This window comes from Gadus macrocephalus, chromosome 20 (genome assembly GCF_031168955.1).
Source record: "Gadus macrocephalus chromosome 20, ASM3116895v1".
Classification (NCBI taxonomy): Eukaryota; Metazoa; Chordata; class Actinopteri; order Gadiformes; family Gadidae; genus Gadus; species Gadus macrocephalus.
The window spans coordinates 18,573,024-18,600,004 of NC_082401.1; the positions used below are offsets into that span (position 1 = coordinate 18,573,024).

A 26,981-nucleotide genomic window follows, 5' to 3' on the forward strand; every position below is an offset into this window, starting at 1 on the left:
TTTCCCAGACTTTCTCACAATATTAGGGAAAAAGCCTAGAAACAGAAAGTTCAAAATTAAGCCAATTCTCGAAAACCAGATGAGATGTAGTTTATCCCTAAAGATCTTTTAAGTAGGCTGTAGGCTACCCATTCAACAGAGAACAGTACTTGAGCCAGGAAGGAGTGTTTTGAATAAACTGAATAGGAGCCTGGAGAGATACAAACAACAGAGCCCAACCCACTTGTAGGCTGCTATGCGACGCATGTTGCAAAAGGCCACATATAACTAAGTCACCAACACTAAAGGGTGTTCGGGCGCGGTGAGCAATCGTCTCTTTACCAGCTTTCTTTATTTCCGTTGTACATTTTGATCTATTTTATTCACGGAGAAATCCACCTGTTGTTCCGAGGGAGGGGTCAGTGATGTCACCTGGAGCTGGGGGATGGGACGCTAGTGCCGCTGGTTATTCCCTGTGAGAAAGTTGTTCGCCGTGCCATTAGGCCTGCTCACGATTTAACAAGCGGATACCGTGGACGAAAAAACATTAGCGCAACGATCGTATACAATTACAGATAATGTCGATAAGTTTCTACGCCACGCAGAAGTCTGGACGCTTTGTATTTTCTCGATATATTGAGTTTTAAAACAGAAAGTGTCCGTCGCTTCCGCGACAGGATTGGGAGCACAAGATGGGAAATATGATATTGGTGGCACTTCTTCTGGCTCACCTGCCCAAAGGTAATCCTGTTTCAAAACGTTTCAAGGTGCACACTAATTTAACATTTCGGCCATACCTCATCGATGTATGCTATAGGTCTAAGACACATGGACAAACTGAACAAATAAAGAATGTGGACAGGTTAATAATCGACAGGTGTAAACAAGACGGCAAGGACAGCCCAGTGCCACTTTACGAGATAATGTAAAAAAAAAAAACTAAAATCTATTTCGAATGAATAGGCCTATATCTTTTTATATCGGCCTATATTTTATTTTATATTTTAAACCCTGTCTTTCGATGTACACTTGTTTCCGATTAGCGTTGTGATCTGTCAACACCCCACTGAGAGCTGTAAACATTGCAGATGATTGACAGCAGCAATTACAGTTTAAAGACATAGTTACTATATGTGCGTTTGCCCTTCTTGAAATAAGCTCCCATGCTACCAGTTGGGTTAGATTCTTATTAGTATAACTCACTTAAAGGTTTTAAAAGTCCAAGCATGCTGCATTACAGTTCAGGCCTAGGCCTTGCTCTTGCTTTTACTGATAGGCCTCCTCAAAGATATATTGTGTTTTGGATTCCTAAACACAATATAGGCCTAGTCTATTATTAATATTGACGTAGGCATATTCATATGCAGTTAATGTACACTTGCATTATACCAGCCCATTCATAATGTTGTCCTATTCAGATATATTCTTTTGCAGTCTCAGTAAGTTGTATTAGTATTATTTGTCTACAATCTCTAACGTCGTCTACCACTCTCCGGCCTCATCTCTATATCAGAGCTGTTCGCCATACAGGTGATCGTTACCGAAACAGAGAGGACTACGTTTCTCTTCGGTTCGGTAATCCTCCGCTGTGACTATTCCACCTCGGCCAACCCTCAAGACGTCCTGGTTACCTGGAGGTATAAGTCTTTCTGTAAAGACCCTGTGCTGGAGTACTACTCTACGGGTGAGTGAGCCGGTGCTTGTGTGTCATTGCAAAGAAGCAAAAAAAAAAATACAAAAAAAACGCATTACGAAGACCGAACCGCGGGAGGGAACATAATATGGTGGGAGTTTCTGGAGACTTGTTCACCACAAGGCAGATTAGAAATTCACATTCCTCACGACTGGGTTGAAAAGATTCACGTTCGTAAGGCTTTTGCCACCTTTTGTGCTTGGCCAAACTTTCCAAACACAAAACGGCATATTTAATCTGTGGAAAATATGAACATCTAATTACACGTCACATATAATCCCCATTACTTTGTCTTCTTGTTTATGAATTGCAACAGTCCTTTGTATGAGATCTCTGAATTTAGGGTCTCTCCTCTCCCCAGTTGAATAGCGTTAACTATGGAGCAAAGAGGTCTGATACTTAATGCAAACACCTCACTTCTTTAATGTGTAAATAACCCGCCTTCCACAGACAGGACCTCTTCCCTCCCATTACAGGACCTCTTCCCTCCCCTCGTTCTAGAATGACAATGCAGGCTACAGCTAATCAGTTTAGCCCTCTCAGTCTATGTAATGTTAATGAACTAGGTGTTTACCTTTTTGATTCTTTATATCACACTGCAATCCTGTGATGTTTGCGACAATGAGACATTTCCCCATCAATGTCCTTTACATTAATTTGAAGATGCTTGATTAAATGTAGAGGAATACTTTTTTCAATAAAACTTCTTGAGCAGTGTTGATACTATGGCATTTTCTATGATATCTCATATTAATCCTTACTTGGATGGTACTGTATCATTGAGTGTAAAGTGTTTCCCAAAATAAATCTCCCGGTAGCAGGATGGTCTCACAATGCTGAAAGAATACAGCAACAAAACACAATTCGGGAGAAAGTTATAAACATAACATCATTACCACATTGTTACATGGCTCCTGTAGGATATTATTGTCTCTTTCCCCCGGTTGGTTAATCTAACGTCCCCATCCCCCTGGTGGTCTTCACATTGATAGTCTACCAGGCAGCTCTGAGCCTTGGGCAGGACCCAGCCAACGACTGCCCGGACCGGCAGCGCACGCTGCGCACGGTGGTCCAGAAGAGGGGCACCAATGAGGCCATGCTGGGCGCGGAGTACCGCGAGCGCAAGATTACCATTCTGAACAGTGAGTCCCTCAATGTCACACACACACTGACCGTCGGAAAACTGTCTGATCCGTGATGAAATCCCTTGGCATTCGTTTAGGTTTCGAAGTAGGACATTGAATGGTATGAACAAAAAGACCATCGTGCCTAATTCCCCACAGCTTCTCAGCAATCATACAAAACAATAGCAACAACATGGATGATATGCTTTGTTTGTTTTGCCTCACGTAGAAGTCACTTTGGATAAAAGCCTCTGACCAGATGACTAAATATGCATCTATGAACCATGCACATATGTGGCCTATATTTGAAAGTACAGCCGCTTTGTGTATGTTATATTTTGGAAGTTGTATACTTAAAGGGACTGCGTGTAGGATTTGTACATGCATAACTTGCATTAATTGCCTATAAAACTGTTGTAATTTAACCAGAGAAAATGCGACCACAACATTTATTTAGGATTGTCACTAGCTTAAGTTTCTGATTTGTTATTGCCTCAACCCATGGAGCTCATGCAGGCTGCAGTTCATCTACCGGCAAAAGGAGCTCGTAATGAGTAGGAATATCAGATTCTTTCTTCACATAGTCCATTTAAATAAGTTGCTATCCCTTTGCAGAGGCAGACCTGGCCATTACCGAGGTCATGTGGTGGGATAACGGCATGTACTTCTGCACTATTGACGCGCCTGGCGACACTGTCGGGGACTCTGATCGGGAAATCAAACTCATCGTCTACCGTAAGTACAGTAGGACTGGTTACCGGTTACTGTATGTATTGGCACCACTGTATTAGTATACATGAGTGTTAGTATACACATGTGTTTTTGTATTGAAGAAATGACATATCGATCCACAATGCATTGTTCTGGCAAAAGGGATTGCTTTGTTTGTAGAAAAAAAAGATTTGGAAGAATGGCAACAACAGTTTATAGTGTCAAACCAGTGCCCTGTACTACGAATCTCGCTGAACATATCCAGGCTTTCTTGGGAAAGCCTGGATCGACAGAGACGCAACTCGTGATCAGAGTTAAATGGTTCTACGAAGCTCACTTAGGATTCGATTAGTCGAGCCAGGTTTTCCGCTTTAGGTTCAACGCGCGTTCACGTGAATGGGGCGTTTATCATGTCATTTTTCTCACCTTTACAAACTGGATAGATCAAGCAGTCTATATAAATGTGTATAAGTGAAAATATTCTGCGTATGGTCTATAAAATAACTATGCCAAATGCAGAATTGTTCGCCATTAATCCCAAAAGAATGATGATGATTTCAAAATGCACAAGCAACATCCAACCTACTGTTAGATTTCAGCTTATTTCTAAACTGTTCGGACAGACTCTGCGTTGTGTATTTTCAGTCGTAGTAGTAATTCTTGAAGTCGAAATCAAAGCAGCTTGACAGGTTGGATTAGAGGGTTGAATAGATGGTTTATTCCAGGATGTACAGCGAGATACAGACTTAGGTTGAATAATCTATAGTGGACCCGGTGGTCGATGACTTGTTCCTTGGCTGTCGAAACCCTCTACTCGTCGAACCAAAGGGTTGGGGCGAGTATAATACAAAAAGGGGATAGATGAATAACACGTGAACAGACGCACTCTCAGCCTTGATAAGGTATTTGGCCCTGGCTATGTCCCGGAAAACCAGGTTGGTTCAACCTTGTTGAGACATAACAATGGCAGAATGTTGGGGATAACACCTTGTATGTATGAGAGGCCCTGGCCTGTTCCTAGACTAGAAATGTGAACAATAAGAGAGACACTAAAATACACCAACATTCTACATTCCTCCCTCTTGATCATACTAAACATAGTTTAAAGATCACCCACAAAAAGAGAATTCAGTGTATTTTCTGGTGACCCATTAATAATTAACTAAATCAATGAAAGAAAGCATAAAAGGCAAAAGACAAGTAAATTCAAATCATACACAAGTAAACCAGGTGTGGGCCACTATAATAAAGAAAATAACAAACTCATTAGGTTACACATGATTAAACCAAAACAGATAAAAATTTTAAAGAATCAAGAAGGTCAACTGTCCAGGCCCCTCCCTCTGCTTGGCAGTGAAGCTCCACCATTCTTCAATAGCTTCCACTGTTCCCAGCAGAAGAAAGTGGTTCCGTTCCTCTAAACAAAATTAATGGCCTCAGTGGAAGGCCTAGCCTTAGAAACGTTGCGAAGTTTGGGGCACCAGACCTTGCGATGGGGTGGGCTCTCTAACACAGCCACCCTAAGGGGGGCTAACAAGATCGGGGCAGTCCCCGGGGGGGGTCGGTCGGGGGCCGGTCATTCGGTGAAACACACAGGAGCATAATAACGGGAAGGACAAACGGCTGTAAGATTTGGACTATCTGAGAAAACATGGACCCACCCAACCCACTTAGCCATCCTCCCAAAGACCAACCCGCCGTTTCCGACTTCAGCCTGGCCACATTATCATAGATGTCATGAACATAATTAGACACATTCGTAGACGCATCGGGGACGTACGTGCAACATCTCTGGTGTAAATGGCGCTTGATAAAGAAACAGTACCCTCCAAGATGCACAGCAAGGAAGTCCAATAGATACTGATGTTGGAAAATCATTGTTCTAAGCCCGTACAATTCATGATTAAGATCAGTCAGGCCATGGCTGGAATCGTTCGCTATAGCGTCAATAATATGTACTAAATCTCTAATCTCATCCAGAGCAATTGTGACGCCATAGTTTGGAATGATAGCAGCAAAGACTCTCTGAGTTGGAGTAGCAACTGCACGCTTAGATCTAATTGTAGCATTACTCTTCAAATGTTCCTCTGACACAATCTCCAAAGCAGGCACTATATAGGCGACATAACATGAACCACTCCAATTAGGAGGCAGATATGAATAAGGGTCCTGTCCACACACAAACATGGTCCCACCTACCGCAGGTAAAGCATCAGTGGCAACCGTTTGGCCAGGTGAATCACCAGGAACGCGGGTTACTGGGGGTAGGGGGACATTCACCGAAAGATTCTTCTCCGATATGGAAACCTGTTTCTGGCCCACAATAGCTGAATACGAACACACACTCCTACCCACATCCAGCCCCTTTCCTTCATTGGTCCAACAAATGACACCCATAGGAGCATAGCTCAAATTGATCTTAATTGGGGGGCCTGCATCCATTGGGACAGTGTAATAGGAAACCTGTGGTGCTGCTACAGATCCAGATCTAGGGTTACCTCTGATGACATCATGTTTATAAGCTGCGACATACTCGGGGATGGTGAACGGGACAGCGAGGTAAGGATATACCTGAGATGAAGCTGGCATAAGCCCACAAACCCAACATGACTGCTCCCCTTTAGCCTTAGCTAACCCATGGGCAGTTTGTAAAAATGTGTTATCTTTGTGGATTACATCATGTCTGTCAAATGAACAATTTCCCCCTGTAAATAGATGGCACAACAACATCCCAAACAATACTGGTAACATCATGACTCAGTTGGTTTTGAGTAGCAGTTGCAACAGAGTTCTTTTCAAGTTGATTGATGGCCACCGCAGGTGTGATGGGGGATGAGGATGAAAGTTCGTAGTAGGGCGTCAGGACGAACACTCCTGGGCAAAGAAAAAGTGCAGTATCAGTCATGGGGGAGGCATTGTCACAGCCTCCAACATTAATGATGATCAACTATGTTTGTAATTGTCTTAATGATTCGATAAACAATGAAAAAATGATCATACAAAAATGAATCGCTTGATTCGAAAATGGTTATATCAGTAATCAGTAATCAGTCATCATAGTTCTCAATAAACCTTGTGTGAATGAATGAATGATTGAACCTTTGTTCAAAAATAAAACAAAACAAACAAAAAGTTCTAAAGCTGAGCAGTTGTGTCAAGAAGGAACCAACATGAACTTTACTAATAGTAAAACAAATAATAATAATCACAGTTATGTGTGTGTAGATTATTTTAAGATTACTTTCTTGTTCTTTTCCCTTGGTCGAGAGTGTGGAATGAGATTCAGTCACCGTTGATTCCCACGTGGTGCATAGAGATGCGCTGGTTCAGCCGCGTTGTGGATGCGGGTCCCTCGGCAGGGCAGGCGTTGATCAGACGTCTTCCCAGGCAGGGCGCGCGCTCTTCTCGGTCACAGGGCAATCTTCAGAGGCAATCATCTTCTCACTCCTCTCTCTTCAAGACGGTGTCACGGCACCAAATGTTAGATTTCAGCTTATTTCTAAACTGTTCGGACAGACTCTGCGTTGTGTATTTTCAGTCGTAGTAGTAATTCTTGAAGTCGAAATCAAAGCAGCTTGACAGGTTGGATTAGAGGGTTGAATAGATGGTTTATTCCAGGATGTACAGCGAGATACAGACTTAGGTTGAATAATCTATAGTGGACCCGGTGGTCGATGACTTGTTCCTTGGCTGTCGAAACCCTCTACTCGTCGAACCAAAGGGTTGGGGCGAGTATAATACATAAAGGGGATAGATGAATAACACGTGAACAGACGCACTCTCAGCCTTGATAAGGTATTTGGCCCTGGCTATGTCCCGGAGGACCAGGTTGGTTCAACCTTGTTGAGACATAACAATGGCAGAATGTTGGGGATAACACCTTGTATGTATGAGAGGCCCTGGCCTGTTCCTAGACTAGAAATGTGAACAATAAGAGAGACACTAAAATACACCAACATTCTACACTGCCTTATTCTATAGTTTAGGAAATTCACTTTAAATACACCCTATGTAAGAAATGTATCGCATATGTTTTCAACCACTGAGAGGTAGCGGCGTTGGCGTAGTGGATTAGTAAGACCCGAAGTTCGAAGTAAGCACAAATAGATAACATAACAAGGTCAAACAAGGACGATCAAATAGCGAATACCCGCTGATGAGAACCTGTATCTCTCATAAAGAATATTCTCAGGCAATGCCATGGGATCGGTTCCGAAAGAGCCTCTGTCTGAGAGACCCCTGTACGATACGGGCTCCGAGGTCCACGGGAGCACCCAGTAAAGGTGACGCCATTGTCAAAGGAGGGGCTAGGAAGCTGAGCATGCCGATCGTACCCGATAGACTGAAAACCTGCTCCCGACCAGGTTTGGTTGAGAGCATAAGTCACCATGGTGATACAGCGCCGCTAAAAAGAGATTGACTTTCGTGTCCCAGCTCACCCAGGCTTTGAGCGCAACATACCTCGCTAACCCACTAATCGAAGGTTCGTAGTACAGGCCACTGGTGTAGCCAACATGGTCCCGGCGGGCACCTGGTCGCCCGCCGGGACCTCGTGGAGTCGCCCGCAGGGCATGTTCTTAAAATAGCCCTAGTCACCATGGAGCTCTCTAAAATGTGTATTTAATTGTGTTGATGTTCTTTTTAAATCAATAACACTTGCATTGATGTATTGAATTGAATTGAATTGTTTATTTGATCCACAATCAGCTATCTCATACACAGATGAGTGCTGTTCTTCCTGAGGTCAAAAATTCCAAATTGCATATCTTATTTAACATAAAAGCATGCATTCACACAACATACAACAAGAACAAAAACATTCAACAAAAACAAAAACAAAAATAAAAAGAGGGAATGAAAATCGTTACTTGATTTAAGTTGGTTAAGATTATTCTACAAAGAGAAAAACATTATTTAACACCATGTGTCACCAAATACAATTTCAATTTGATTTTAAACATCTGATCTAAATGTAGATTAGATGGCAACGACAATATCAAGTTAAAGTTACTACTTTCAATGCCAATATTCTAAAAAAACACAGTTTTGCGTCTGGCCAGGCTCAGCCGTGTGCTTTTGGCTTTAGAGCAAAGGGCTGCGAGGTGAACATTTGAGTCCCGTTCCCAGAGCCACTCCCATTTCCCTGTTGAGGTTCTCCGTGACCCCTGACCTCGCTGCTCCCCACAGACTGGCTGACGGTCCTGTTCATCATCCTGGGGGCTCTCCTGCTCATCCTGTTACTGGGCGTGTGCTGCTGCCAGTGCTGCCCGCAGAAGTGCTGCTGCTACATCCGCTGTCCCTGCTGCCCGCGCACCTGCTGCTGCCCAGAGAAAGGTGAGGCAGGCCGCTCCTCCTTCTGTTCCTCAGACCCATGTTCTCATGCCTTTCAGGGTCATTAATTCCAAAATAATTCTTATGGACTTGAGATTAAGCACTGTAGCCCCACCTAGTGGCGGCGGAGTGGCGCTACCTTGGGCGTAGGGGACAGCTCGGCTTCTCCACATCCATGGTGCGCTCGGAGCAAAGTAATACAAATTCGGTTCACACTAGGAACTGACTGTGGGAGAGCGTCCAGTCACTTCTCAGCCGGTTTGATGTAAAAACGTCAATCAAAAAACGGCAATGGCTTTATTCATTTCTAAACAAAATTTCCCAAACACATGTTGAAAAGCGCCGACTCCTGTCTGCTAGCTTGCTTAATCCGAACACCGTGTGGACCGCTTACAAACCCTTAACTGGCTCTCCTCTTGACCCCCCCTCCCAGCGGTGATGCAGCATAGGATGATCCGTGATGTCCAGAAGGGCATGGCTCCATGGATGCACGGACAGCCCATGTACGCCCCCGTCAGCTCCAACGTCTCCTCCCATGGCCAGCCCGTGCTGTACTCAAGTAGGTATTCTTTCTATTCATGAGGGCATAGTGTGGTGTTTTGCTTTTTTGTTTTTGTATCATTTGCAGTGGTTTCACTTTTCAAATTGTGGCACTCCAGACTCGTTTTCAGAATATCCGACCAAGCAGAATTTCGCCATGGCCCCGATCGGGATGCAGCCGATGCCCCTCTTCCAGCAGCCCCCTCCTCCAGAGCACCACGGTTACCACGGCAGCGACGGCATGCACGGCGGCCACCAGGACCCCAACCAGATGTTGGACTTCCTGGAGCACCAGGTGAGGGGCATGGACGTCCCCGTGACGGTGGCTCCGCAGCCCATGCAGCACCTGCCCCAGGCCGGACCCCGCCGGCAGCCGACCCAACCTCCTCCCCACGCGGTGCCCTTCTCGTCGGGTCCCCCCAGCATGCTGTCCGCCCTGGACGAGATGGGTGTCAGAGGTGTGGAGAGAAGGGTGATCACCCTGCCGCCCATTGTCCAGCACCCGCCCAGCCGCCGGGGGCCCGGGGCCGGGGAGGGGGTCAGGGGAGGCCGCCGGGTCTCTAGCCAGTCCAGCGGGAGCTCACAGCGCGCGGGAGGCGGCGGCGGCGGCGGCGGCGGCGGCGGCCACGCAGGAGGGAGTCGCCCCCGCCGGGACGGCCGTGGTGTGTACAGGGAGCCCTCGCCCCCACGCAGGGGGATCCTGAGGGGCTACAGCGACGACTCGGACTGGGAGAGCAGTCGAGGAGGAGGGGGGGGAGGAGGGGCGAGAGGAGGAGGAGGAGGTGCTCGTGGAGGGGTGAGGGATGACCGAGGAGGGTCGGCCGGGAGGAGAGCAGCAGCCACAGCCGGAGGAGGAGGAGGAGGAGGAGGAGGAGGAGGAGGAGGAGGAGGAGGAGGGAGGAGCAGAGCGTCCAGGCCGAGAACCCGCAGTCGTGATGATCTGATGGAGGAAATGCGCCACGCGGTGCCGCGTAGGGAGCGGAGCTACTCGCCGCCGAGTCGCAGGGGGTCCTGGAGCTCGGACGAGGACCTCCGCGGACGGGTGGGCAAAGGGAAGCTGTGGCCAGAGAAGCCCCCGAGCTACTCCTCCATCGAGAGCCAGCCGGGACAGAACAGCGGCCGGAAGCACTACGACCGCTTCTCCGTAAGATCTTCTAGCGATTACTAACATGTCTCTCTCTGTCTCTCTCTCTCTCTCTCTCTCTGTGTCTCTCTCTCTCTGTGTCTCTCTCTCTCTGTGTCTCTCTCTCTCTGTGTCTCTCTGTCTCTCTCTCTCTCTGTCTCTCTCTCTCTCTCTCTCTCTCTCTCTCTCTCTCTCTCTCTCTCTCTCTCTCTCTCTCTCTCTCTCTCTCTCTCCCTCTGTGTCTCTGTCTCTCTCTCTGTCTCTCTCTCTCTCTGTCTCCCTCTGTGTCTCTGTCTCTCTCTCTGTCTCTCTCTCTCTCTGTCTCTCTCTCTCTCTCCCTCTCTCTCTGTCTCTCTCTCTCTCTGTCTCTCTCTCTCTCCCTCTCTCTCTGTCTCTCTCTCTCTCTTTCTCCTTGGCATTTCCTTCTGCCCATTTCTGTTTGGATGGTTTCTGGTTCCTCTGCTTCCCTTGTATTGACTTTTTCTTCCCCTTTCCCACTTTTTCTTATAGGATAGAAGCTCACGTAGTGGCATCAGCGTAGTGATCTGAAGCTTATCTTTGTTTTGAAAAAAAAGATGACATTGAAGACAGACTGCAGGTACATTGAAGTTTTTGTTTGTTTGGAAAAATTGTTTCTGTAAATGTTAATGTAATTTTTTTTTTACTGCGTTCATTATGAAGTTTTTTTTAATTTCTGTTTTTGTATAAGCTGTCAATACTCATGACACCTGTAAAGTGGTTCCAACTTCCAATGCCAGTCAGTGATGTTAGAACGGTTAACGACATGTATAATGTGGTTGCATTAATGTAAAATTTTATTTGTACATAGCTTTGTTGGCTTTAATGTTAAATGTGTATGATCTGCTTTTGGTATTTTTTAATGAAGGCACAAATTGGTGCTTTTTATCTGAAGTAATCGTTGAATCCAGCATATTGTCATTGTCATTTCTAAAATAGCTTTAGTGACCAAATGTGAGTACTTCATAACTGCACACTGTCATGATTTCTATATTATCCTTTAATGCTCTTCAGGCGTATTGGTCTGAATTTTTTTTGATTGTAACTCCAAACACAGGTACTTAAATATTTTTTGTCTGAATACTTGTTATTGTAAATGTAACTTTTATGCATGTTCAATAAATATCATCATTTTTTAATAAATCTGTGTTGACAACCAATATAAACGCTTTAACTTTCATGATTTCATTTTAATAAGCAGTTTCAATATTTGGCCGAAAGAGGGCCCCATCCAAACTTTTAAGCATAATGGGTTGAGATTAGTTTGTAAATCCTATGCTTTAAACATTACAGAAGGCTTTGAATGGACCGCCGCTCTGACGGTGACGAATGAAAAACTGAGCGGCGGTAGGTAAGGATCATGGATGTAAGGATAATAACACCGCTTGTGCAAAGCAGTTTGCCGTCTCCCCAAATGAACCTGAGCCCCATCCACCGTGCTTTTATTTCCACTCACCCGATTGGTGTTTGATAAGAAAGGCGGTGCCTACTGCACGGGACTGGGGGGCGGAGACAGGCTTCAAGTGTCAATGTCAAAGAAGCCTGGATCATTTTTTTAATCCATTCTTCAGTCTACTGATCGCGGTATAATTCAAGAGGAAGGAGGGTCCCACGGCAGCTCAAACATTAACAACTCGGAACCGGACTTCATATTCAAGTGGTTTTAAGGAGGTAAGGCATGTTGAGGAATAGCAACAAGAGATAGCCAAAAGCTACGCAGTTTGCTTCATGAAGAAGACCTGTCATCATAGCTGCCGTTAGCTTCTCACTAGCACGAAATTAGTGACATTGTGCCTTCAATTAATCTTTTAAATATACTATAGTGTAATATTGTTGTTGAATAAATGACCAATGATTTCAGTAATTGTTTATTGCTCTATAGAGGTGTGCAAGACAGACCAAACCTAACGCTAGACGCGAGTTGTTTACTCACCTAACATTGGATGGTGGCGAAACATGAGTTACTCGTGGAATGATGATTGATGTATATTCATCTTCTCTAGGTCAAATTACCTTCACGTTTCTCCTCTTCAACGCCTGACGCGAGTATTTGTTGTCCCTCTCCCCGCTTTTTTCTCTGCAGGCAGGCAGGATGAACTCTCTTCCTGGAAAAACTCTATTGTCGCTATGCAGACGCACTTCAAATGGCGCGCTCAGGGTCTATGGGGCCTCTGGTGTGGCCAGTCCCGCGGACAACGCCTGCCCTGCAGCCGCCACCAGGGCTTGTCACAGCGGGACGAGCCGCAAAGGGAGCGTGAGCACCAAGAAACGAGGCTATGACATTACCAGAAACCCGCACCTGAACAAGGTAAGATGTTTAATGGAAAACACATGGGATGTTTTGATTAAGTGGAAGTTAGTTTAGTCATACAATACAGTAGATTTGTTAAACACAGACACCAAATATGTAAACGTATTTTGTTACATATTGCACAAAATAAAAAAGTATTGGATATTCTGAGATAGGCCCCCTTTTGCCCTCCCTACCACAATTACTTTCTTACAAAGCACAGCACAGGTTATTTACTCAGTCTAGACAGGCATGACTTAATTGGTTTAGTTGTGTCTGTCTTAAGTGAAGTCCAATATAGGATTAACCGAAACCAAAAGCTCAAGACAACTCATCAGCTCATCATAGACATGTCTGTGCTGTGTTTGTTTCCTGCATCAAGATGCAACCATATCAGCGAGGACATTGGTTTCCCTTTTGGTTAATTGTCTTCCATAAATGGCCACTGGTTCTGACTGCTGTCCACTGAAGGGCAGCCAAGGGCCTAGAATTCAAACTGGAATTGCGTGATTGGTAAATTCCTACCCGAACTTCTTACTGAAACTACGGCTAACTTGGTAGTTGCTGGCAGGTACAAGTTGGATCTGATAAATGTATTTGACCTAGATGCAAATCCATTGTGACTTTATTACTAGTGCTGCCGTTCTGTTCAGGGTAGTTTTGTCTAGCTGTTGTAGTGCAGGTCAGTGTTTACTAGCTACTGTAGGGCAGGTCAGTGTTTGCTAGCTGCTATAGTGTAGGTCAGTGTTTGCTAGCTGTTGTAGTTAGTGCTGGTCAGTGTTTACTAGCTACTGTAGTGCAGGTCAGTGTTTGTTAGCGGCTGTACTGCAGGTCAGTGTTTGCTAGGTGCTGTAGTGCAGGTCAGTGTTTGCTAGGTGCTGTAGTGCAGGTCAGGGTTAGCGGCTGTACTGCAGGTCAGTGTTTGCTAGTGTGCTCACTGACAGGAAATAGGAAGTGGAGTGAGATAGCTGAGAGGAAGGCAAGGGACGAGCTCTGGGGTGGCACTGTAGACCACGCTACTATTGGATGGAATTAATAGCTACAAATAGCTTCCAACACACACACACACACACACACACACACACACACACACACACACACACTTCCACACACACTTCCACACACTTCGTTGGAGGCGTGCCAATGGACGCAAGTGTAGCAGCCCTGCCTTCCACCAGAGAGCAGAGGAGGTCCAGCCGTTTTCCGCAGCTGCTCTTTATGCCCCGGACGCAGTTGCCACTAGCTCAAATGAATGGTTGCATACCAAGGTTCCCAAATACAATCAATAAGATAACTATTTGTCAGCTGAGGGGTGTATAGCGAGGTGCAGGGATGAGGAAACAAGGAAAGTAAAAGGCGAGTGGATGTTGTTTGGGCGCGGTAGCTGGAGCCCCCATGACTCACTCATGAGTCGTCATCCACGCTGTGGCTTCCCTTTTTGTGTTTGTAGTTTATTTTAGTGTTGCCTTGAGGATGGGGTTTTCCAGAGGCTCTATTCTTGCTTACCAGCATCCTCCTCCTCCTCCTCTTCTTCCTCTTCCTCCTCTTCCTCCTCTTCTACCTCTTCCTCCTCCTCCTCTCCTCCTCCTCCTCTACCTCCTCCTCCTCCTCTACCTCCTCCTCCTCCTTCTACCTCCTCCTCCTCCTCCTCCTCTTCTACCTCCTCCTCCTCCTCCTCCTCCTCCTCCTCCTCCTCCTCCTCCTCCTCCTCCTCCTCCTCTACCTCCTCCTCCTCCTCCTCCCTCCTCCTCCTCCTCCTCTACCTCCTCCTCCTTCTACCTCCTCCTCCTCCTCTACCTCTGGCCTGCAGGGGATGGGCTTCAGCCTGGAGGAGCGCCTCCAGCTGGGGATCCACGGCCTGCTGCCTCCCTGCTTCCTCTCCCAGGATGTCCAGGTGCTGCGTGTGATGAAGAGCTATGAAACGCGAAGCAACCCCCTGGACAAGTGAGCAGCACCCATGCGTCATACACCCCCGTCGTCAGCATCCGAAAGAGTAAACGGAATACACCGCCCGCCACTTTTCTTCTTTCTTTTTGTACTTCTCGTGAGAGGGTTGACCATTTCGATCAACTTATGAATCATATTGAGGATTGAGGAAAACAATTGCATTGTGTTGTTTTTTGCATAATTGTTTAATCCAGAAAGGAAACTGCTGACATGACAATGTTGGTTTTGTTTTCATTTCTTCTTTAAATATTGTAATCTGATACTCTCTTCAATTGAGTTAGACCATGTCTCAGAAATGCTCAAATATTTTCAGAGGGGGGAGGGGAAGAGAAATCAGCTCTCAAAGTTGTACAGTGTGAGCCGGCCTGCAGTGTAAACAGACGGAGCATGAGGCATACCACTGGCATCCCGGTAGCTAGGCAACGACCACAGCACACACGCGATACAAGTTTCCTACATTTTGGCAACACGGCTTGGTGAGTGAACCACGTCCTCCCAATCAGCGCATTATTCTGCTTGTTTATTCAACTTAAGTATCTTATTAAAAAAAAACTGGGAGGAATATCTCCACGTTTCCTTCGGGCAGGAATAACCCTCTGGGTATTCGTCTGTCTCTCCCCCTTGTGGATCCGTCTCTCAACGCGAAAACCGGGAGAGCCCTGATTGAATGAGTCTAGAAGCAGGCTACTTCAGCCATGCTTCTCTACAGGTGCCTTGATTCCCGCTGATTTGCGCTGGCACCAATGCGCTCACTGGCGCCATCTGGTGTATATGGGTGGTACCACGCCTCTACCACCTGCCCCCTGGGCCTCCAGGTTCACTGTGCCGGACCCGGGATGCCACAACATGCAATACTTTTTAGTTATGAAGTACATTACCTACCTTAATTTCAGTTCCCCAAATCCCTGATGTTATTTATGTGTATCCTTGGTATATTTTTCATTATCGTATATCTTTTTTTCCTACCCAGGTACATTCTGCTGATGACTCTCCAGGACAGGAATGAGAAGCTGTTTTATCGTTTGTTGACCTCAGATATTGAGGAGTTTATGCCCATTGTTTACACTCCCACGGTGGGGCTGGCCTGTCAACAGTATGGCCTGGCATTCAGAAGGCCAAGGTAGGACACCCATATTTACCCAGGAGTACTGTACCTATATGCGCTAGTACAAGTACTAATAAGCATCCTTTATATGATCTAATCGTTCACCGTTTATCGGGCATCATTATGGCCTTGTATTTAAGCGTTCAAATGTTTTGTTAAACTTGGCGAGAAGGAAATTCAAAACTTGGGAACATTGCTAAGGGCCTCCCAAACAACAACTGCTTTATTTCATTGTGTATTTCATTCTTATTCTCAAATCGTATTTATTTGTAGGGTTTTCAATTATTTTTAATGTATTTTTTGACAGAGGGCTTTTTATCACAATACACGACAAAGGCCACATTGCCAGCGTACTCAACTCATGGCCTGAAGAAAACATCAAGGTACCCACACTGTGACGCACTTCCACGTTCCCAGACGCACACCACTCTGCTCTTGTGAACCGCTCTTCTGTTACGCTCTAGTAACTCTAGTTCATCAGTCCACAAGGCTGATGCACTGTAGTTATAAGGGATGGGTCGGTCGCAAACGATTCGGTCAGAACGAACGAATCCCGAAGGTGAACGACGAGAACTGATTCCCAAAACCATATAACAAAAATATGGTCACGTCCATAAAATATACAATCGAACAGAGATTCGTCTGCCCGCAACCTTATATTGATTGAGTCTAAAACGTTCTCAACGATTCAGCCAATGAGAGTACTACAGCAGGTAGCAATCACGTTGCCATGGCACGTGGGTAAGCAAATGATGAGGCACCACCACACAAGTTAACTAACGATCGCTGTAGGCTGCAATATCATGCAACACTTTGTATCCTTTTTATTTTGTTCTACATCACAATTGCATGCTTTAATAAAGTATTGTTTTTACCTACCATTACGAGTCTCGTTTGGTCTGGTAGGGAATTCGCGCAATGGTGATTCACTGCTTATTAGCGCTACTTGGAAGACGCCATTTAATTCTTACTGCACCCCATCATGTATTAAGGATATTTATGAAAAAAAGGCACGTATGTGCTTTATATATATATATATATGCTTAATATTTATTCCATCTTTTCCGATTCCCTGCCAAATGAAGTAACAGACCATCTGACTCAACAAACGAATCAAACAAACGAAATCAAACTAACGAATCGTGATAGTGAACGGAACAAAGAATCGTTTTGCCCATCCCTAGTAGTTAGGCATTTCCTCTGGCTGTGATCGAAGGATAAAAGTGATTTACAAAGGTCAGTCACTGACCTTTGTAAATCACTTTTATTTTATTTTGAATGACTTTGTGGAACTGGCCACTGTGGCCAGTTCCACAAAGTCATTATTCAAATATGTCTGATTTTAAAGATCTGAGTTGATACAGTATAATTTCTAGTGTTGTGAAGTTTGGATCTTTGTCGTATCTAAATCAAAGAACTAATGAACGAAATGAACAATCCACTCGCAGATATACGAATTGTACGTACCAGATCCCTAAAGATTATTTACGAATCGTTCATGAATCAGACATCAATTACCATTACAACTCATGATTTCCAATTCTCAGTTTCTATTGTTTGTATTTTTGTAAGAAAAATAAAATTGTAGTAAATTGAGAAAACATATATACTCATTTATATTTACATGAATACACACACTTCCATACTCAAGACACTGACTCTCAGATTATGCATCTAACATTCAGATATACATCAGAGTGCCCCCTATCTGCTTTCGTTCTGCTTTTTGGTGGTGTGTCTGTGTGCATGCTCCTCATGTTGTTCCTCTCTCCGTCTCCAGGCCGTTGTGGTGACGGACGGCGAGCGCATCCTAGGTCTGGGCGACCTGGGCAGCTACGGCATGGGCATCCCCGTGGGGAAGCTGGCCCTGTACACGGCTTGTGGGGGGGTCGAACCCCAGCAGTGTCTGCCTGTACTCCTGGATGTTGGCACTGACAACCAGGTACCGTGGCTCCGTGGGTCCCCGCTCCCGTGCCTGGTTTAAGACCCTGGATCCCTGCCCAAATTTCAAATTTCTGTGATTCAGGTCTTTTTTGGCACCAGCCAACTAAGCCATTCGGCATCTTAAGGGGGGGACTTATAAAATAAGAAGGCGGAGTCTGTGTCACCGTAGCGGGCAACCGAGAAACAACACTGTCACAGTTTCCAAAAACGGCTCTGATATAAGGAACTTCAGAGGGAAGTATTTGAAATTTGGTATGATCACGATCATCCTCAGGCTATGGCTCCCTGCTCCTCCTTATCTAATAATGACAACGTCTTCAATGAGACAATGAGATCAGTAGAGTACATGTTCATATGTCCCAATGGAAAATCATGTTTATGTTCGTTAAAGGTATGGTGACCTTTTTATAGTCGTAATCGTGTGTGTGTGTGTGTGTGTGTGTGTGTGTGTGTGTGTGTGTGTGTGTGTGTGTGTGTGTGTGTGTGTGTGTGTGTGTGTGTGTGTGTGTGTGTGTGTGTGTGTGTGTGTGTGTGTGTGTGTGTGTGTGATAATCACAATCACTAATCACAAGCGCACGGACACACACGCATGGACACACACGCAACTGCTATTGTCACCATCAGGGCCGGCGCTGGCCGTTAATTAATTAAGGGCGCCACCAGAGGGCGCCCCCGACACATGTGTCGCCCTAGGTCGCCTATGCCGAGCTGGACAGCTCCTTTTTTTTGGGCCCCTGGCGGCGTCTGGGCCCCGGTACCGTCGATATTTTCACCACTGACTCCAAGTAATCATTAAAAAGTGATTCTACGGATTTGGAGAGATTTGAAGGGCAGGCTGGTTAGGTGAGGTTAGGGTAGCTGCCAAGTTGGGGAATATCATGCGAATTACATCTGTTTTTTTGTATTTTATCCAATCAGGCACTACTTGACGACCCCTTGTACATCGGACTGAAGCACAAGAGGATTAGAGGCAAAGAATACGATGACCTCATCGATGAGTTCATGCAGGCCGTGACGGACAAGTGAGTGAAGGAGCTTTAGTGGACTAATATTTGGTCTTGGTGTTGTCCTGAGGGCTGGGTGATGACCGAAAGGACGAGATCGCGGGTACAAGCGGCCGAGATGAGTTTTCTCAGAAGGGTGGCTGGCGTCTCCCTTAGGGATAGGGTGAGAAGCTCAGCCATCCGTGAGGAACTCGGATTAGAGCCGCTGCTCCTTTACTTAGAAAGGAGTCAGCTGAGGTGGTTCGGGCATCTGGTAAGGATGCCCACTGGGCGCCTTCCTTGGGAGGTGTTTCAGGCACGTCCAGTGGGGAGGAGACCTCGGGGAAGACCCAGGACTAGGTGGAGAGATTATATCTCAACACTGGCCTGGGAACGCCTCGGGATCCCCCCGTCAGAGCTGGTCAATGTGGCCCGGGAAAGGGAAGTCTGGGGCCCCCTGCTTGAGCTGCTCCCCCTGCGACCCGACCCCGGATAAGCGGATGACGATGAGGATGAGGATGAGGTGTTGTCCTGTTTACTGACGCCCTGTCTTCCGGCAGGTACGGCATGCACTGCCTCATTCAGTTTGAGGACTTTGCAAACAGCAACGCTTTCCGCATCCTGAACAAATACCGGAACCATTACTGCACTTTTAATGATGACATCCAAGGTAACATCCACAGTATCCAGTGGTTTCTGGAAGCCTGTGATTCATTTTTCTGAGAAAACGCATAACAAAGCCGAAGTTATCAACTTATTATTTGGTTGATGATTCATTAGAGTTTACATTTTCCGCACATTCATTTTTATTTTTATTTCTACTTTTAAGGCACTGCATCAGTAGCTGTAGCTGGGGTCTTGGCTGCTTTGAAAATCACCAAAAACAAGCTTTCAGACCACAAATTTGTCTTCCAAGGTGCAGGAGAGGTAAAGTATGAATTACTCTACTGGTGCAATTGTATTCCTGTATTCCCACATCACGGAAATCCGTTCATTTGAGTTTCTTATTGGGGCCATCACACTTGTTATCTTGTAATATAAGATTACTGTTTCAAACAATAGCGGAAAGGACCAATGATGTCATTGGTCTTGGATTTGCGTTCTCCATTGTTCGGTTTGGAAAAAAATCTAGCCAATGTTCCAACCTCTTCACAAATGTTTTGTGGAGAATGGAGCTGATGTAGAAGGATGTTTTTTTTTCTTTCTCCAAAAATGCTGATAAAGCAGTACTGTCTTGCATCAGAAAATAGCAGAGTCTGATGGTTCCCCTTAACAGGCCTGATATAGGCCTTTCACACCAAAAAGAACCAAGAGCCAGTTCCGGAATGGTGCTAGGGCCAGTTCAAAACTGGTTCCAGGCTTATCCCAGTTATGAACCAGTCGGTTTCACACCGGCCAGAGCCAGCCACGGAGCCGGCGAGAGCAACGTCATGACGTCACTGCAAACGTCGGCATACGTCTCCGCTTTCCCAGCAACCCTCGCGCCTTCGTTGGTCTTCCTGTTTATGAAGGTAAGGATAACCCCGTCCCCCTGCCCCTGGCGTAAAGGCAGTTCTAGTCCAGCTCAATCCTGGGGTTGGAGTCGAACCGGCTTTTACAGGCCGGAGCCGGTTCTCTGGCGCCAAAACAATGGCTCTAGCTCCAAGCTAGCCGATTTTGCGGCGGTCTGAAAGGCCTAATGGAGTACATGCGTGGTGCCTGAAGTCAGGGAGGAGCTCGGCCAGGTATGTTGGCAAGAAAAGTGAAAAAACAGGAGCGGTGCCTTTTTAAAATGTCAAGACAACACGTCAACCTGATGGTTGGTGGCATACCTGATCTGTCTGCCACCAACTAGGCGTAGTCTATATAACGAAGTCTTTAACCTTTTGTATGTTTGCACTGAGGATGGTCTGAATGGGACTGGAAACGTTTTGCACACCACTTTGGGTAGCGCTTTAGACTTTTATGCAATAAAAACGTATTGTTGCATCGGCTACATGGTGTGCGAGTTCGGCTCCTTTTATTGTTGTCAAGAAAGGCAATTCTCTATGGTGTCTTCGAATGTATGATAATATCAGGCACAGATAATTTCACTTCCTACCAGCCCTGCCTTAAGCATTGAGAAATCAATTAATAGCGGTTCCTCTCTTTTCCAGGCTGCTCTGGGCATCGCCAACCTGCTGCTGATGGCCATGGCCAAAGAGGGTGTGCCGAGAGCAGAGGCCGCCAAGAGGATCTGGATGGTTGATTCCAAAGGTCTCATCGTGAAGGTAATGCCATCCTTTCTAAAAAAGCCAGTTGAAACGATCTCCAATCAAATGTGTGTTTCTGAAGCCGGTTGACTCGTTGCAGGGCAGAGGCAATCTGAACCACGAGAAGGAGGAGTTTGCCCAGGATCATCCTCATATCAAGACCCTGGAAGAGGTGGTGCACACGATCAAACCTACCACCATCATTGGTGAGCCCGGTCCCATGTTTTATCCATCAGCCACTGGTCCATCCCTTTGAATGGAAATGGGCAGATTCACATCGCACACATAAGTGTTATTAATTCACATCAGTGTTATTAATCCACATCAGTAGCACTTCTGATGTCATCTATGGTGACTTACTCCTAATTGGTATCAATTCAAAAGAAACCTAGATCGACTTCCCAAATGGTTACCCAACTGCTGGACATGTTGGAAAGGTATTGGTAACAACAAAAAGCAATGACCTTTCCCCTGTATCATTGATTAACTCAAAACATCACTTCACATCCATGGCATGAGTGTATATATAGATAATCAAAGTTCCAGCTTAAAAATACCATTTAAGTGCAATCCCAATAAGCCTGCGATGAATTGGGTTTCAAACCTTTCGCAGGAGTTGCTGCCATCGCTGGAGCTTTTACCGAGAGCATCATCAAAGCCATGGCCACCTTCAACGAGCGGCCAATCATCTTTGCCCTGAGCAACCCAACCAGCAAGGCGGAGTGCACGGCAGAGCAGTGCTACCAGCTCACAGAGGTAGCAATGCACCGTCCTGTTCTAGCCTGGTCCTACCAGACCATCGTACTTCATTTCATTTGTACAGAAGGTCTGGAACTGCTCAATTGACAAACGTTCACTCACTTGGAGGCGGGTGTCTGTAGAAGTTTTAAAATGGTTGGATCTGCCCAGTGCCACTCTGGATCTGCCATAACCAATCACATCGCGTTTGGTCGTGACGTATCGTATGTCATGCGACGGGACGTGAAGATGTCTCTGAACGATAGCTGCAGGTTTTGTTTATCTGATGTAAGAGTTCAAGGAACAGTTGTACATTCTAAATTAATATTCAACAGCTAGGACAGAGATATGTTTGTGGTCAACTGTCGACGCTGGGTCTTGTCATTGACTGACTGACTGACTACTCATCTCTGACTACAACTGAAACTGGCGCGTGACCTAGACGTCATCGTTCTCAGCCACTCCCTCTGTTCGCTGATTGGACCGCCAGAAATCGGGTTGACATGGAACACATTTACATTAAGCAGACCCAGACCTAGTACTGAAGTGAAATGAAAATTGAGCGGAAGTAGGTAGGTGGGCGGTGCCAGGCTAGTCCTGTTCCTCAGCTTCACTCGAATGTGGTACACATTTCACTAAATACAAGAGTCCAAGATGTACTCCCGTAGTGCTTGGTTAAAGGTGGGGGATGCTTTGCTCAAATCCTTCTTGCATCCCGTTTGCCGGTGGTTGCTTGTGCTGTGGTGTAAATCCTTTGAACTGTATTAACACAACTCAGAATAAACCTAAAGAGCTATTGTAATAAAGGGTAAAAATAGTACAAGATCAAAGAAGTCTCTGCAGAAGGGCAACCATTGGCAACGCGGCAAGCATGCAAAGGTTGAAGCGCTGTAATGTGCCCCCAACAGTGGGCACACTGCAGGGAACCGTCCTTGAGGGTACGGCTGTGGATAGGCATGCCAATGCTCCCTTCTGGCATCATAGGGAAGGCATCCCAGGTATTGCGGCATCTGAGTGCCTCAGTTTCCCCCCCAGGGAACCGAGTAGCATCCAGCTGCAGCCCCCAAGCCAAGGCCTGTGGTGGGGCAACTGGGCCTGTGGTGGGGCAACTGGGCCTGTGGTGGGGCAACTGGGCCTGTGGTGGGGCAACTGGGCCTGTGGTGGGGCAACTGGGCCTGTGGTGGGGCAACTGGGTCCCTGTGGTGGGGCAACTGGGCCTGTGGTGGGGCAACTGGGCCTGTGGTGGGGCAACTGGGCCTGTGGTGGGGCAACTGGGTCCCTGTGGTGGGGCAAGTGCATTTTTTCCGGCTGTCGACCCCTGGCTTCCCCAGTCGAGTTTTTCAATGTAATTTGTTATTGTTCAATTTCAAAAAGGTAATTAATTTATCATAATAATTAATCTCATTAAATATATATTTTAATGAGATTAATTATTATTATAAATTAATTACCTTTTTGAAATCTCTCGCTCGCTCGCTCTCTAAGAGTGATATATTAATAGCTCTATATATGTCTATTGGCTGAAAAAAGACAATAGCTGGATGCTATTGAGGACACTTGTCTTGTGAACAACATGTCTTATGGAAATTCCGATTACAGTTTGCATACTGTGATGGCACATTCTAGCTTCATTCAATGAAAGGGTAAAGGTTTGCAGTTTTATGTCTGTGCTGACGGATGATTCCTTTGTCAGGGGCGGGGTATCTTCGCCAGTGGCAGCCCGTTTGACAAGGTGACACTGGCTGACGGGCGCACCTTCTACCCGGGCCAGGGGAACAACGCCTACGTCTTCCCAGGCGTGGCTTTGGGGGTCATCGCCGCCCGCGTGCGACACATATCAGATGACATCTTCCTGACTACCGCTGAGGTGATATTTTATTTTATTTTCGTATCCCAAATATTTGGACAACGGTAATTCTGACACAACTACACTTAATCACAACAGTATGTATGAAGAATTTGAGTATCAATGTCTACAAACTGCCACATCAAAGCACCAAAATGTAGACGTTTAGTTTTGGTTCAATTGAATATGTTCCCAGTCATAGAGGTCAGTCAAGTACTCAGTCTGAACTAAGTTTGTTGTGCTTTCCACGCTGAGCTTCTGCTTTCTACTTCTGCATCTTCCACTGATCTCTTCTGTTCCTTTGCGGACTCTTGTCTCTCAGGCGATTGCTGAAATGGTAACGGAGGAAAACTTGGCAGAGGGGAGACTCTATCCCCCTCTTAGCAACATCAGAGAGGTGTCTTTCAAGATCGCCGTCAAGGTAAAACGAATGCTCCCCCCCAAAAAAACCCCAAGCCCCCCCCCTGCACAGAGTTCATATCGATTCCCTTCAATCAGGAAATATCAGACGTCTTTTTGTTTCTCATCCATTTCCTCCTGCCTCTTCCCCGCGTTCTGCCTCTGGCGTACTAGGTGGTGAACTACGCATACAAACACAACATCGCCTCGATCTACCCTGAGCCCAAGGACAAGGAGGCCTTCGTGTTGTCTCACATCTACAGCCCAGACTACGACTCCTTCACCCTGGACTCCTACAGATGGCCCGAGGAGGCCATGAACATGCAGGACGTGTGAGGGACACTCCCCGTCTCCCCTAGGCCACCCCGCTGCCCAGGCCGACTCAGATGGGCTTCACAGGCTGCGTTATCAATAGTTGCATGCAATCTATATCTGTGGGCGCCCATCTCTTGCGTAATGAAATGACGCACAGGTTAGGACCCCAACTATCTCCTACGAAATCTATTCTGGATGCTGAGTTCCCCTAGAGACCTGCCTTCCTTGTTTTTGTGTTGTCCAATTTGGTATTTTGATATTAAGTATAGAAGTGGCTTTTCTTTATTTTAGCTGAATATAATTTTGGATCAGCGACGGTGGAATGCTTTGTTCCTGTACCGGGAAATATCAATTGCTGCTGTATTTGCATGTCCTGCCAAAACATAATATAACAATACTCCTTGTGCTTCTGAATATTCAAATAATTACGGTTGGACTTTTTGCAATGCGTACATAGTTATGGCCAAATGCACAAGTGCTCATAGTGCCTGCGTCCACTATCCCCTCAAGGCTGAAATAAATATCTCACTCCTTTCAAGAAAGCACAAAAACAGCCTACATATGAGACAGTGGGCCTTTTCGCTTTATTTAGTTCCAAAGCTACCAGAGTTGTAATTCCAGACCCCATATTGAACAACTCACCTCCTTGGCCCTGCCTGATGGTTGCTTGAGGTGTATACTATGTCGGCGTGACCTAGCCCCCCTCCCCCCCCCCCCCCCCCGAGTAGGTTATCCTAAGCCCTACTTGTTCCACTGTTTGAGATGTTGTCATGGTTTTATAGTCCAAATGAGTCCTCTTTTATAGGTTCGTTTTGTACCGAGCTTTCTGTGTTTTTTTTCCAACGTTTCTGAAGTGAACCGTGGCTTTCTGTCTTCTCGGCTCAGCACTCACACACCGTGGGAAGGTCTTGTTTGTCAAATAAGGAAATGTTGTGACAGGATGGAATGGAATGGGAAAAAATGCAATAAATGTTGGAAATACAACTGAGTGAGTTGCTTTCTTGAGATGATCGTCCTATGAGTTTGTTGTATTTATGCTATATTGAGTCAAAAGATATATCGCTTGTGCTAATAGACCTCCAAAGCGGGGACATCCTTTTATTTAATACAATTTGGGGACACATTTCAGGGACATAATATTAAAAATAAAGGTTTTGTGCCCCTTCTAAGATTTTTAGTTTCTCCTTGGGTTGGAAAGAATATGGCAGATTACATGAGGACAAAGCCATTATTTATCCTATCACCTACCACGCTTATCTCATTTGTTTATTGCCTGTTGCCAGTATATGCCTTTATAACCAGATGAACATTTCCAAGATTTGCTTTGATGTTTCGGCAGTCAGTTTACCGGTATTGGCAGACTACCATAGATATGGCGCTCAACAGGCAAACGCTCTCTGTTCTGCTGATTTCTTACTCTTTTCTTCTTCCTTTGGTAGTAAAAGAAGGCCATATCTCGAAGACCGGAGCGGCCAAGGAGTACTATAAGGAATGATAAGGTCCTTCAGGTAGGATGGTGCTAATCCATGCAAGGCTTTATAGATGAGCAGTAGCACCATAAAATCCGATCTGGCTGTTATTGGTAGCCAATGTAGAGAGGCGAGAATAGGAGTAATATGTTCAAATCTTCTCGTTCTAGTCTGCATTCTAGCTGCAGCGTTCTGTAAAAACTGGAGGCTACACCTGGTCGAGTTAGGTAGACCAGAGGACAGTGAATTATAATTATCCAGTCTTGATATAGAATGTGTGAATGAGCATCTCTGCATCTACAGTGCATAACATTGGTCTGATTTTAGCATGTCTCTCAGAAGTAAGAATGCAATTCTAGTTATACTTTGAACATGTTGGTCAAAGCAAAGCAAAGACACCAAAATCAAACAAGACACTGGTGGTGGACTCTAAAGATATAATTCACTATCGTTCTTAGTGATGGGTCGTACGCGACCGAATCAGTTCGAATGAACGAATCTTTAACAAGAACAAACCGAACAATATCAATATCAGTGAAATGGTAAATGCATGCTGTCGTATTTTCGGTGTCATGCCAGATTAATAAAATAATTGAATGTCTAGTCAATCTGTCTTGTTCTTTCATGGTTAGTTCTCCACCCGGGACCCCACCATCATTGCTAAATCTATATTATCTTGCTGATATGTTAAACATCCAATAATCAACTACACCCCCCCATCCGGCTGCGTTTGGTTAAAGTTGTAATGTTGTGTTGATTGATGACCGACTTCCACGATCGTTTGAGAATGAGAACGAGGGAGGAGCTGAGTCTGACTGACTCAGCTGATTCACCGCTACCGGAAACGCGACTGAACGAATGAACGATTCTGAAATCCATCACTAATTGTTCTGCGTTATAGGGACGCTGTCTCTATAAGATCTTGCGACTTGTTTCTTGATATGCCGGTTGCCGAGATGTTTGAAATTATTGGGTTTCGGTTGAATGAATTAATGAAAAAAAAATATGTCTTCGCTTGTTTTATCACAATTTCCACACACATTCCAGAGACTTACAGATCGACTATGTCGACAAATACGGTTTCTTTGAAACTTCCAGAGTTCTGGGAGTCGTCTGCTTCTGCTTGGTTCGCTCAGACCGAGGCGCAGTACTGCCGATTTAACGACGCCATTACACTGGACGCTATCCAGTGCCC

At 45.7% G+C, this 26,981-nt stretch overlaps 2 protein-coding genes across 2 annotated transcripts; both read left to right on the forward strand.

Moving 5' to 3' along the window:
* Positions 1-220: 220 nt before the first annotated feature.
* Positions 221-11,685, forward strand: ildr1b (immunoglobulin-like domain containing receptor 1b). Its single transcript, XM_060040364.1, has 8 exons — positions 221-720; positions 1,493-1,663; positions 2,665-2,814; positions 3,412-3,531; positions 8,695-8,841; positions 9,272-9,397; positions 9,498-10,522; positions 11,012-11,685. The coding sequence occupies exons 1-8, from the start codon at positions 672-674 to the stop codon at positions 11,048-11,050; spliced, it is 1,827 nt and encodes a 608-aa protein (XP_059896347.1). The 5' UTR covers positions 221-671; the 3' UTR covers positions 11,051-11,685.
* A 325-nt stretch (positions 11,686-12,010) lies between these two features.
* On the forward strand, positions 12,011-25,301 carry me3 (malic enzyme 3, NADP(+)-dependent, mitochondrial). The gene is made up of 15 exons (XM_060040363.1): positions 12,011-12,190; positions 12,603-12,827; positions 14,620-14,753; positions 15,727-15,876; positions 16,169-16,244; positions 17,642-17,803; positions 18,724-18,827; positions 19,349-19,458; positions 19,618-19,715; positions 20,924-21,037; positions 21,120-21,225; positions 21,633-21,775; positions 23,451-23,624; positions 23,926-24,024; positions 24,177-25,301. The coding sequence occupies exons 2-15, from the start codon at positions 12,612-12,614 to the stop codon at positions 24,336-24,338; spliced, it is 1,848 nt and encodes a 615-aa protein (XP_059896346.1). The 5' UTR covers positions 12,011-12,190; positions 12,603-12,611; the 3' UTR covers positions 24,339-25,301.
* Positions 25,302-26,981: the final 1,680 nt, after the last annotated feature.

Coding starts and splice junctions, on each gene's coding strand:
- me3 (XM_060040363.1), top strand. CDS start 12,612: ATGAACTCTCTTCCTGGAAAAACTCTATTGTCGCTATGCAGACGCACT. Junction 17,804..18,723: donor ATGTTGGCACTGACAACCAG/GTACCGTGGCTC, acceptor TTATCCAATCAG/GCACTACTTGACGACCCCTT. Junction 21,226..21,632: donor CAAACCTACCACCATCATTG/GTGAGCCCGGTC, acceptor AACCTTTCGCAG/GAGTTGCTGCCATCGCTGGA.
- ildr1b (XM_060040364.1), top strand. CDS start 672: ATGGGAAATATGATATTGGTGGCACTTCTTCTGGCTCACCTGCCCAAA. Junction 721..1,492: donor TCTGGCTCACCTGCCCAAAG/GTAATCCTGTTT, acceptor TCTCTATATCAG/AGCTGTTCGCCATACAGGTG. Junction 2,815..3,411: donor CAAGATTACCATTCTGAACA/GTGAGTCCCTCA, acceptor ATCCCTTTGCAG/AGGCAGACCTGGCCATTACC.